The sequence below is a fragment of the Oncorhynchus masou genome, chromosome 29 (assembly GCF_036934945.1).
Source record: "Oncorhynchus masou masou isolate Uvic2021 chromosome 29, UVic_Omas_1.1, whole genome shotgun sequence".
NCBI lineage: Eukaryota > Metazoa > Chordata > Actinopteri > Salmoniformes > Salmonidae > Oncorhynchus > Oncorhynchus masou.
The window spans coordinates 36,323,231-36,336,468 of NC_088240.1; the positions used below are offsets into that span (position 1 = coordinate 36,323,231).

At 39.9% G+C, this 13,238-nt stretch overlaps 1 protein-coding gene across 1 annotated transcript; it reads right to left on the reverse strand.

Annotated features, from left to right (window-relative positions):
* Positions 1 to 10,318: 10,318 nt before the first annotated feature.
* On the reverse strand, positions 10,319 to 12,665 carry LOC135519427 (transcription factor Sox-21-B). The gene is made up of 2 exons (XM_064944642.1): positions 12,383 to 12,665; positions 10,319 to 12,176 (listed from the first exon to the last, which is right to left on the reverse strand). Exon 2 carries the CDS (start codon positions 12,152 to 12,154, stop codon positions 11,423 to 11,425), a length of 732 nt encoding a protein of 243 aa, XP_064800714.1. The 5' UTR covers positions 12,155 to 12,176; positions 12,383 to 12,665; the 3' UTR covers positions 10,319 to 11,422.
* Positions 12,666 to 13,238: the final 573 nt, after the last annotated feature.

Here is a 13,238-nt window from a genome sequence, read left to right on the forward strand (position 1 = left end):
ACAAATGTCTTACAGGCACATAAAGGCTTTAACACTCAGACACTAATGATATCAGTGCATCAGAAGGGGTTTATGAAAATCTGAGACAGCCAAAGCTTGAAATCCTATGAGAGAACCCTTTACATTGCCTCTCAATATGTAATTGATGTAGTGTAGTGCAGATGGAAGTTTTTTTTTTTTTTTGAAATAATGTGAAACTAGAAAAAAAAACATTTGCATATGTTGACAATGATGAGACTTCTTTCTCTAATGCACTACATTGTCTTTTACAGTACACTACATATTTGTTTTAGGACTTATTTTGATCATTTATTCTGTAACTGGAAATAAAACAACTTTAAACATCAATTTCCAAGATTATTCAATGAATTCAGAGATGACTAACTATTATTGAATGACATATTGCCTTATGTAATCTACGGGAAATTACAGTGCTTTACTGCATCGATATTGCGTGACCCCCCTCATCTGAAGAGGGATTGTCATTTCAAATACACTGAGAAAACTGCGTAAATACAACTCCTCTAACCAAAGGTGATTGTGTAATTTTGAGTAACAGGGGAATTGTTTTACCCCATAGGTTTACCATCCAAGATAATGACAAAAATGTTGTTCCCTGCAAAGATTGCCACAGCCATTACTTAACCACAAGGTCCAAGACATAATGGTATAGACAGCATGAATCGCCAACACATGATATCTTTGTAGACCTCTATTCCTCAGTTCAATGACTGAGAAATTGTTGTCCTATAGTCAGTGAAAAATAAAGCTGACTTTCTAGCTTACTTGACCTGTTATGGCTCCATTAGCAGTAACCCACACTAAACAATGGGCTGAATAACACACATGTAGTGTTCATTGAGTAGGTATGTAATAACCAATTCAATTAAACATGGGTAATATGTTTTTTCTCTCACAGCAGGTGAAAACAACACAACACTTGATGTTCACCATTGTTCCTGTGTCCAGGTAACTGAACTAAATGACTATGACCGCCCCGTAGCACTCACTTTTGTCATGAAGTGCTTTGAGAGGCGAGTTAAGTATCATCTCCACCTTACCCAACACCCTAGACTTCACTACAATTTGCATACCGCCCCAACAGATCCACAGACTATGCAATTGCCATTGCACTGAACACTGCTCAATCCCACCTGGACAAAAGGAATACCTACAGTGTGTAACAATGCTGTTCATCGAATACAGCTCAGCCTTCAACACCATAGTGCCCTCCAAGCTCATCACTAAGCTCAGGGCCCTGGGTCTGAAACCCACCCTGAGCAACTGGGTCCTAGACTTCCTGACGGGCAGACCCCAGGTGGTGAGGGTAGGCAACAATACAGTACCCCCGCCACGCTGATCCTCAAAACGGGGGCCCCACATGGGTGCGTGCTCAGCCCCCATCTGTACTTCCTGGTCACCCATGACTGCATGGTCATGCACGTCTCCAACTCAATCATCAAGTTTGCTGACAACACAACAGTGGTAGGCCTGATTACCAACAACAATGAGACAGCCAACAGGGTGGTGGTGAGATCCCTGGCAGACTGGTGCCAGGAAAATAACCTCTCCTCCAACTTTAACAAATCAAAGGAGCTGATTGTTTACTACAAGAGAAACCAGACAGGGCACGCCCCCATCCACATGGACGGGCTGCAGAGGAGTGTCAAAAGCTTCAAGTTCCTCAGCATGCACATCACCGAGGGCTTGAAATGGTTCCTTCACACTGACAGCATGGTAAAGAAGGTGCATCAGTGCCACTTCAACCTCTGGAGGCTGAAGAAATCCATCTTGATCCTTAAGATCTCCAGAACTTCTTCATATGCACCGCCGAGAGCATTCTAGCTGTATCACAGTCTGGTACGGCAACCTCACTGCCTACACCACATGAACAAAAGTATATGGACATGTGCTAGTCGAACATCTCATTCCAAAATCATGGGTATTAATATGGAGTTGAACCCCCCTTTGCTGCTATAAACAGCCTCTACTATTCTGGGAAGGCTACCACTAGATGCTAGAGCATTGCTTCTGGAACTTGGTAGTGTTCTCCTGGCATCCGCCAAACCAAGATTAGTCCGTCGGACTGCCAGATGGTGAAGCGTGATTCATCACTCCAGAGAACGGGTTTCTACTACTCCCTACTCCAATGGTGGTAAGCTTTACACCACTCCAGCCAATGCTTGGAATTGCACATGGGGATCTTAGGCTTGTGTGTGGCTGCTCATCCATGGGAACCCATTTCATGAAGGTCCCGATATAAGTGTGTGTGTGTATATATATATATATATATATATATACACTGTACCAGTCAAAAGTTTGGACACACCTACTCATTGAAGGGTTTTTCTTTATTTTTATAATTTTCCACACTGTAGAATAATAGTGAAGACATGAAAATTATGAAATAACACATATGGAATAATTTAGTAACCAAAAATGTTTTAAACAAATCTAAATACATTTTTGATACTTCAAAGTAGCCACCCTTTGCTTTGATGACAGCTTTGCATACTCTTGGCATTCTCTCAACCAGCTTCACCTGGAATACTTTTCCAACAGTCTTGAAGGAGTTCCCACATATGCGGAGCACTTATTGGCTGCTTTTCCTTCCCTCTGCAGTCCAACTCATCCCAACCATCTCAATTGGGTTGAGGTCAGGTTATTGTGGAGGCCGGGTCATCTGATGCAGCATTCCATCACTCTCCTTGGTCAAATAGCCCTTACACAGGCTGGAGGTGTGTTGGGTCATTGTCCTGTTGAAAAAACAAATGATAGTCCCACTAAGTGCAAAACAGATGGGTTGGCGTATCGCTGCAGAAAGCTGTGGTAGCCATGCTGGTTAAGTGTGCCTAAATAAATCACTGACAGTGTCACCAGCAAGCAACCCCACACCTCCTCCTCCATGCTTCACTGTGGGAACCACACATGCGTAGATCATCCGTTCACCTACTCTTTGTGTCACAAAGACACGGAGGTTGGAATTAAAATCTCCAATTTGGACTCATCAGACCAAAGGACAGATTTCCACTGGTCTAATGTCCATTGTTCACGTTTCTTGGCCAAAGCAAGTCTCTTCTTCTTATTGGTGTCCTTTAGTAGTGGTTTCTTTGCAGCAATTTGGCCCATGAAGGCCTGATTCACACAGTCTCCTCTGAACAGATGCTGAGATGTGTCTGTTACTTGAACTCTGTGAAGCATTTATTGGGCTGCAATTTCAGAGGCTGGTAAGTGTAATGAACTTATCCTCTGCAGCAGAGGTAACTAACTCTGGGTCTTCCTTTCCTGTGGCGGTCCTCATGAGAGCCAGTTTCATCATGGCGCTTGATGGCTTTTGGAACTGCACTGAACTTTCGAAGTTCTTGAAATGTTCTAGATTGACTGACCTTCATATTTTATACCTAATGATGGACTGTAATTTATCTTTGCTTATTTGAGCTGTTCTTGCCCTAATAAGGACTTGGTCTTTTACCAGATAGGTATATCTACTGTATACCACCCCTACCATGTCACAACAGAACTGATAGGCTCAAATGCATTAAGGAAAGAAATTCAACAAATGAACTTTTAACACCTGTTAATTGAAATGCATTCCATGAAGCTGGTTGAGAGAATGCCAAGGCAAAGAATCTAAAATATTAAATATATTTGTTTAACATTTTTGGGGGTTACTAAATGATTCCATGTGTGTTATTTCATAGTTTGGATGTCCACACTATTATTCTACAATGTAGAAAATATTTAAAATAAACACCCTGGAATGAGTAGGTGTGTCTAAACTTTTGACTGGTACTGTGGAGTTTGGACACAACTACTCAATCCAGGGTTTTTCTTTATTATTAATATTTTCTACATTGTAGAATAATAGTGAAGACATCAACACTATGAAATAACACATATGGAATCATGTAGCAACCAAAAAAGCGTTAAACAAATCTAAATGTATTTTATAATTGTAATTCTTCAAAGTAGCCACCCTTTGCCATGATGACAGCTTTGCACACTCTTGGCATTCTCTCAATCAGCCTCATGGGTAGTCACCTGTAATGCATTTCAATTAACAGGTATGCATGTTGAAAGTACATTTGTGGAATTTTGAGTTTATTTTATTTTTACAGGGACAGTGCACATTAATCAAATTTCAGTAAAAGTGCCGGGTTTTAGCCAGCGGCTAATTTTCAACCGCAGTCCCTGGGCAGGTTATTAAAAACAATTACAATATAGATAATAGCAACATAGGACAAGCAAGACATAGCATACAGACATAGCAACATAGGACAAAAAGCAGCAAGACAAAATTCATAAAAGCAACAAAGTGTTTCCATACCTCACAAGCTACAGACAACAGACATCATGGAAAGCAGCAACACACAGTCTTTCCTTAATGTATTTGAGCCAATCAGTTGTGTTGTGACAAGGTAGGGGTGGTATACGGAAGATAGCACTGTTTGGTAAAAGACCAAGTCCATATTATGGCAAAAATAGCTCAAATAAGCAAAGAGAAATGACAGTCCATCATTACTTTAAGACATGATGGTCAGTCAATACGGAAAATGTCTAGATTGTTGAAAGTTTCTTCAAGTGCAGTCGCAAAAACCATCAAGTGCAATGATGAAACTGGCTCTCATGAGGACCGCCACAGGAAAGGAATAGCCAGAGTTAGTTACCTCTGCTGCAGAGGATAAGTTCATTAGAGTTCACTGCTCCTCAGATTGCAGCCCAAATAAATGCTTCACAGAGTTCAAGTAACAGACACATCTCAACATCAACTGTTCAGAGGAGACTGCATGAATCAGGCCTTCATAGTCGAATTGCTGCTAAGAAACCACTAAAGAACACCAATAAGAAGAGACTTGCTTTGGCCAAGAAACACGAGCAATGGACATTAGACCAGTGGAAATCTGTCCTTTGGTCTAATGAATCCAAATTTGGGATTTTTGATTCCAACCGCTGTGTCTTTGTGAGACGAAGAGTAGGTAAGTGGATGATCTCTACGTGTGTGGTTCCCACCGTGAAGCATGGAGGAGGTGGTGTGGGGGTGATTTGCTGGTGACACTGTCAGTGATTTATTTAGAATTCAAGACACACTAAAGCAGCATGGCTGTCACAGCATTCTGCAGCGATACACCATCCCATCTGTTTTGCGCTTAGTGGGACTATCATTTGTTGTTCAACAGGTCAATGACCCAAAACACACCTCCAGGCTGTATAAGGGCTGTTTGACCAAGAAGGAGAGTGAAGGAGTGCTGCATCAGAGGACCTGGCCTACACAGTCACCCGACCTCAACCCAATTGAGATAGTTGGTATGAGTTGGACTGCAGAGTGAAGGAAAAGCAGCCAACAAGTGCTCTGTATATGTGGGAACTCCTTCAAGACTGTTGGAAAAGCATACCTCATGAAGCTGGTTGAGAGAATGCCAAGAGTGTGCAAAGCTGTCATCAAGACAAGACAGATTTGCTTTGCTTTTTTAAATACTTGTTGGTTGCTACATGATTCCATATGTGTTATTTCATATTTTTTATGTCATCAATATTATTCTGCAATGTAGAAAATAGTAAAAATAAAGAAAACCCTTGAATGAGTAGGTGTGTCCAAACTTTTGACTGGTACTGTATATACTGTATTCTAGTAATGGCTCATCATATATAATAGTAGTTTCATAAAATTAGTGTTTAACATGATTTTTGAATTACTACCTCAAGCAGACATTGAATATCCCTTTGAGCATTAATTATACTTTGGATGGTGTATCAATACGCACAGTCACAATAAAAAGATCAGGCGTCCTTCCTAACTCAGTTGCAAGAGAGGAAGGAAACAGCTCAGGGATTTCACAATAAGACCAATGGTGAATTTAAAACAGCTACAGAGGTTAATGGCTGTGATAGGAGAAAACTGAGGATGGATCAACAACATTCTAGTTAGTCCACAATACTAACCTAAATGACAAAGTCAAAAGAAGGAAGCCTGTACAGAAGAAAAATATTCCAAAACATGCACCATGTTTGCAATAAGACACTAAAGTAAAACTGCAAAGAAATGTGGCATAGAAATGAACTGTATGTCCTGAATACAAAGTGCTATGTTTGGGGCAAATCCAACACAACACATCACTGAGTACCACTCTTCATATTTTCAAGCATGGTGGTGGCTGCATCATGTTATGGAAATGTTTGTCATCGGCAAGGACTAGGTAGTTTTTTTAGGATCAAAAGAAATGGAATAGCACAGGCAAAATCCAAGAGGAAAACCTGGTTCAGTCTGGTTTCCAACAGACACTGGGAGGCAAATTCACCGTTCAGCAGGACAACAACCTAAAACACAAGGCCAAAAATACATGAGTTGCTTAGCAAGAAGACATTGAATTTTCCCGATGGGCCTAGTTACTGTTTTGACTTAAATGGGCTAGAAAATCTATGGTAAGACTTGAAAATGGCTGTTTAGCAATGATTAACAACCAACTTGACAGAGCTTGAAGAATTTAAAAAATAATAATGTGCAAATATTGTACAATCCAATTGTGCAAAGCTCTTAGAGACTTTAGCAGAAAAACTCACAGCTGTAAGCACTGCCAAAGGTGATTCCAACATGTATTGACTCAGGGGTGTGAATACTTATGTAAATGATATATTTCTGCATTTCATTCTCATTACATTTGCTCAAATTTGGGGTATTGTGTACATATGTGTGATCGAATAAAAAAACATTAAATACATTTTGAATTCAGGCTGTAACACAACAAAATGTGGAATAAGTCAAGGGGTATTAATACTTTCTGAAGGCACTGTTGCTCCATACTGTCTATACACACCATTCACATATTTATTTATTTATGTTCCGGACACCGATATTGCTAGTTCCAATATGTCTTCATTTCTTGTTCTTTCTTTTTGGTGGGTAGGGATGGGTGGGAATTGTGTGTGTATTGTTATTGTATTGCCAGATTTTGCTGCACTGTTGGAGCTAGAAACATACACATTTCACTATATCTGCAATAACATATGCAAAACTGTATACATGACCAATACACTTATATTTTATTTGAGCGGGGGTTGCAAAGTTCAGGGAACTTTCAATGCATTCCCTGGTTTTCCAGAAATCATGGTTGAGGGATTTCGGATGTCCTGCTTCCCGGAATCCTACAGCTGGGATTTCGGGAATTCAGGAAAACCAGTGAAATTTATTGAACGTTTCCAGAATTTTGCAACCCTATGCCTGAGCAAGGGCAAATAGAAATCCTCATTATTTTGTTTAATGATTTTAAATTTGAGAGTCATTATATATATTATATATATATAACCTACACTTTCTCGTTCTGAACTTCTAACGCAGGTGGGATGGGTGTGGCTTCGACACAATGGTCACAAGAGCAGCTGCACAACGATATGACAGCCCCGACGCAGTTCCACTTCTGGTTAATGCTTGATCTGATTGAAGGCCCTAGTTCCATTTTAATTTCCCTTATCTACACGATAGTGACCATCTGCCAATTACATCGAGACAGAAAGCTTGTATTGCCACGTGGCTGCTTGACCACTGTTCACTTAGAGCACGGGTGTCAAACTCATTCCATGGAGGGCCGAGTGTATGCTCGTTTTCATTATTTCCTTTTAATGTTGTGTCCAATTAAGACCTAGACACCCAGGTGAGGGGAGTTCCTAACTAATCAGTGACCTTATTGATCAGTCAAGTACAAGGAAGGAGTGAAAACCCCTAGACTCTCGGGCCTCCTCCATGGAATGAGTTTGACGCTTGTCTTCGTTAGAGCCCAATATTCTGTATTTCTAATTTATATCAGAATCATACAGTTTATTTACAGAAGGGTATTAAAATATTTAGTTTCAGACCTGAATAGAATTATACTGGTATATGTAAGTCTGGACGAAAAGTGTAACAGCATAATCAACTGCAGACATCCGTTTCCTTCCATGATGATCTGTTGGCTATATTCACCTCAGCAGGGTCAAAGTAAAACCCTTCATTCCCCATGGGATGAATTTGACAGACTTAGATGACCATCTCAAACACTGCCCTCAGTACACTTCATACATTATACCATTTAAAAAATATATGGTCAAAGCTTGATTTATGCTGTACACCCTTCAATATGTTTTTGGACTGTCACATAACAGACATACCACCGCAGCCATTCTGGATTCTACAAGTGTGAGCCTGCATGACAGATGGTGTTTTTGCGGCCATGGTTTTGGATATGAGACTGAGTTTGGTTATGCTGAAGTAATCAGAGACATGAAATACACTTTTGAGCTGTGATTGAGGGATTTGATGAAGCTCCTCAGTCAGTCTCGTGCATTTAGTTTTAAGAATTTTTTTTCTAAATTAAATTATATTGAAATCCAATCTTGTTTATGAGCATGATTGTTTAAAGGATTTTAGGCCTTTTCAACACTGGCACTCACATTCAGGGAGTTCAGTCCTGAAAGTCTGTAATTCTATGACTTGCCTATCTTGGAATCAACTCTGGAAAAACATTTTCTGGGGAAAAAAAGTTTCCCCCTAGTTATTTGCATAGTTGCATCTCCACCTTTCCCATTGAGTCCACTTTTCTTCCATGGAGAAAAAGCATATCTATTCAAAAGGCATTTAGTCCATTTCTTTCTTGGTCGGGTAACCTATTCATCAATTGTTCTGCCTTGTAGATTGCATTCTAATGCTAATCTGGCGTGTTAAATATATATTTTGCTCCCCTTTCACCATTTTGTCATTCAGTTTATCCAGTTTTGGCCACCCATTTTATTTATTTATGCTCCTGCTTCTATTCATGTGCTCATGTATTTTTTATTGTGTTGTTTCACTGTCATGCAGTGTCAACTCACTCCATTCAAAGTGGGCTACTTGAAGGGCTTGGAGGGACAAAGCGTGTACACATTGCAGTGCTATTCACTCCGGCCAGCTGGATCGGTTGAAAAAAACCTTGTGAAAAGAAATCCTCCACAATGGACACAGAGAAGTGCACAATGCTAACAGTTTTCCAAATACCACTGATTGCTTTCATCACAATGAGGGAAAGCAGCCGCTTTTTGCTGAGCTCCACTTCAACAAACAACACTCTCACAAAAACCTCCCAACCCACGTTTTGTTCCCAGACAAAACCTCCTCGACCGTCTAAACGCTCCCAGTGAAGAAAAAGTTCTTTCAGGGTTTCTTCCCCCTTTCCTTAAGTAAAATATAATAAAAGGGCAAAGAAAGAGAGGGAAATGGTGACTGAGCTGGTAATGCGCGCTCTTTTATCAACCTGGCGACCTTCTCAGGCGTTTTGGTCAGCAAACTGTTGGCTGCCCTTTCAAAATATCTTCTTTCAAACCAAAAACGATAAAGTGCTTGCCTACCTTTCAAGAAAACAATCAAAAGACATATCCTTTCTGTTTTCGAAATAAAATCACACAATAGCCCATACTCTCGTCTATTAATGTCCAGGCCTATTATCTAACAAGGCCAAACAGCAAGTTATAAAATATTGGTGTCAGTATGGGGACCAAAGATACAAATAAAAGTCCCTGGTAAAGAATTCAAATGTGCAGAAATAATTCTGAGGATAAATGTTTGTTATTTTTCTATTTTATACTGCATGAAACAAGCTCAATTGCGCGTTATTTCCAGGGCAACGTAGGAAGTTCCGTGGAGAGAAGTGATCGGAGTATTACAATAGAGAACCCAGAGTGGTGAAAGGGTTTAATTAAGCGTGTCGGAGATAATTATCCCTGGACAGTCTAAATTAGTTTTGCATAATCGCGCTGATCCATATGAATTAACTTCTTAATGTTATCTATGAGGGGTAGTTTGCTTGAATAACATGCCCAATGTATTACATGTCATAATGAGCATAAATTCAGATATTCCCGACACACGCACACACGCACACACACAACAGATGTGATAAACTGTGCCATAGCTAAGCATATTGAAGTATTTTCATTGAATAAGAAAAATACAATGCTATTAGTTGTGTTTTGTAATTGGACGCTGGCACTTAGATCTAATTCAGGCCCTGTTTTATACCTCAAAGAGATGCCTGTTCTACAGGCCCGAAGAGCTCACTTTTTTTTACTGGGAATAGAGGGCTTAAAAGAAACGCACTCAGTTGTATCTTCCTTCCTATTCACGATTAAAATTGTGATAAATCAGGTTTTGGCTCTTGATTACAATGGGCTGATTTAGATTTCCGAGTAATGCTATTCAAAACACGAACAAAAGCGGCCTTTGGAGGATACCTTACACTTCACCTGGACTGACCACATCAGGGCAATTCAGATAAAAATCTTGTTAGCAATTCAACAAGAACTACAGCGATTCTTTCTGTTTGTCCGCATACGCTTTATTATAATCCTTTGTTCAACAAATGAAAAGAATAGCATTTAAGAGTTTAAAGTACATGTAAGTGGTGTTAAATAAAACACAAAACAGACAACTTCATTAAGAGTTAGTAAAAACGAATGATGCTCCTTATGCACGTAAATGCACAAGTCTCAAGAATCAAAAATGATCAGTGATAATTTTGTGTCTTGCCAATGTTGACAGAAAGGCGAACGATTGTAGTCGAATTAAAAAACTTTTGGGCTCGACATTCTTTAAAATAAATTACATTATATAAGCACTTCCTATTTACTGTGCAAATGTTACAGGACAAGGTATGTCCTCTGTTCAATCGACAGGGTCACCATAATCATTCCACTAAACAATAAATAGTACAGACATCTATAAAACAGTGTTTAAAAACTCAAAATATACACTGGATTTCTAATCAAACAACCCAGTCAGTTCCAGGCCCTATCTCAAGCACTAGCCTAATGGCAAATTAACTATTAGCATCATTTATCTGTACACATTTACAGGCTTATGTCATTCTGATTGAAACAAGAAAGCCAGACGGACAAACAATTATCATTCCTTCTTGACCAACAATATAAATCATAATAGCCAGTGATTAGACTCTTTAAACAATATTGAATTATCAGGTACAATATATGAAGAAAATGATGGCCAGTTCATGTTTACCTATATCTGATTTGTTGTGGGATGCAGTAAACTAGGCCTACTTGATAACAACAAGTCAAGCAGGTGCATTTGCAACAGATATAAATCAAACATGGTACCTTTCAAATGAGTATTCACATTGACACGGGCAAATAGATCTCCTACCCTTTCCTCCCCAGTTCAGTATTTCTGCCATCCTTTTGTTCTGTCCCTCTGGGATTTGCCCGGAGATGTATGAATATTAGTTTAGAGAGTTCGCTATATAAGAATTACCTTCGATAAAGGCATTAATCAATATACATACACATGTGATATCTGAGACAACGAGCACTTCATCACATGTACAAGTTTGTGCATGCATAATAAACTCTTGCATGAATATTTTTTTCTTCACATTTAAACGTCTCCTAAATCCAATATAGGCTATCATAATGCCGCTGCATATGCAGGGTAGTCAAGTTGAGGTTTGCCCATGCCAGGCAGCAGGATGTAGGCTAGCGGTGGCTGAAGACCCGCAGAGGGCCAGCCCGTACAGTTACAGGGGATCATGTAGCCTGGGTTGCCCGGGGCTGGATGAGAGTGAGTGTGAGTGTGTGTTCCACCAACACTACCAGTTCCAGAGAAAGCCGTGCCACCAGGGTACCCCAGAGATGGGTAAGGAAACGATGGAGAGGAAAGCTCTGACATCTTCGACCCAAGGTCAAAAAATGAATAGGGGTTCGTGGTCATGGACGGGTTGAAGAAGACTCTCGCTGCTGCGGCCGCCGCTGCCGCTGCTGCCTTGTCTGGGTTCCCTAATAGGGACTCGTGAAGTGCTCCATGAGATAGACCGCTAACTTTAAGCGCGTCGTGCTCTCCAAGATTGTAGGGCACTGGGAAGGCAAACTTGTCTTTTTTCATCAGAGTCTTTGGCTTCCGCCTTGGTCTGTATTTATAGTCAGGGTGTTCCTTCATGTGCATGGCTCTCAGTCGTTTAGCTTCGTCAATGAATGGCCTTTTCTCTGACTCAGTGAGAAGTTTCCACTCCGCTCCCAATCTTTTGCTGATCTCGGAGTTGTGCATTTTTGGGTTCTCCTGAGCCATTTTTCTTCTCTGCGCTCTGGACCAAACCATGAAGGCATTCATCGGGCGTTTTACGTGATCCATTGGTTTAGACATGTTGGTACAAAATACTTTTGGTCTGAAAAGGTAAATATCACAGACAATATGTCAAGTCTCTTTCTAATATTTAGTGACAGTATAGTCTCAGTTTGCCTAACTAACACACGGTAAAAAGTTACATAGGCCTACATATATAATAAAACTAAGTAATCCAATTAAATATATTTCGCAGAAATACATTAGTGTGATATAAAATGTTTCAAAAAGTATATTTCCTTTACTTACGTAAAATATCAGTGCTTCATCACACCGTAGTAAGATATCCGTTTTGAAAAGAGCAATGCGCAGCGTACTGATGAGAAACTCTATAAAAGTTAGGTTTTCTGATGCATGTTGATATCCGGCGAGGACAATATAGCATCGAAGACAGAAGGCAATATATCTAGAGCTGCAGTTCTTATCTTGTTTTGCTGCTATCGCCAGAGACTGTTAACCGCCACTCAGCACTTGAATCCAGCGTTTACGCAAATGGTTGATAACTCCGGGCTGCTCCATGTGAAATAAGGTTTTCAGAGGCAGGTAGTGAAAGTGCCACAGGAGCATGCGCAGTACGTCTAAACACACACAGCGCTCTTCTAATCCCACCCTGAGCGCGAGGAGGACCAGGGACTCGGAGGAAAATGCATCACCATATATTTGGCTGTAGGATATCCTATACGCCCTTTATAGTTAAGTTAATCGTACAGGTATTTAAAGCATATTATCATAAGGATAATTGATCCATATTATCATAAGGATAATTTATCACGATATATTATTACATTATAATAAATGTGTAATTATTATTACTAATGCAAACTTTTTTGTTTTTGTAAGTATTCATTTTAGTATAGTTAGACATATTCAGGTACATATACATGACTTGCAACCAAAGTGAACGGTTCCTGAGAAGTGTTGTCTTGGCCTAGCTTTAGTATTTCACCAAGCACGTTGAAAACGTATTCCAAGATATACAGTACGTTTCAGATGACTAAGTGCATGAGGTTTCCATAAATCAAATAAAAGGTTTGTTTTAAAACAATTGATTGCATAAGACGCTCATTGACAGGGGAAAGAGCGGTGGTGATGGAAACGTGAATAG

Excerpts from the sequence above, each read along its gene's own strand:
- LOC135519427 (XM_064944642.1), bottom strand. The coding sequence starts at position 12,154 with ATGTCTAAACCAATGGATCACGTAAAACGCCCGATGAATGCCTTCATG.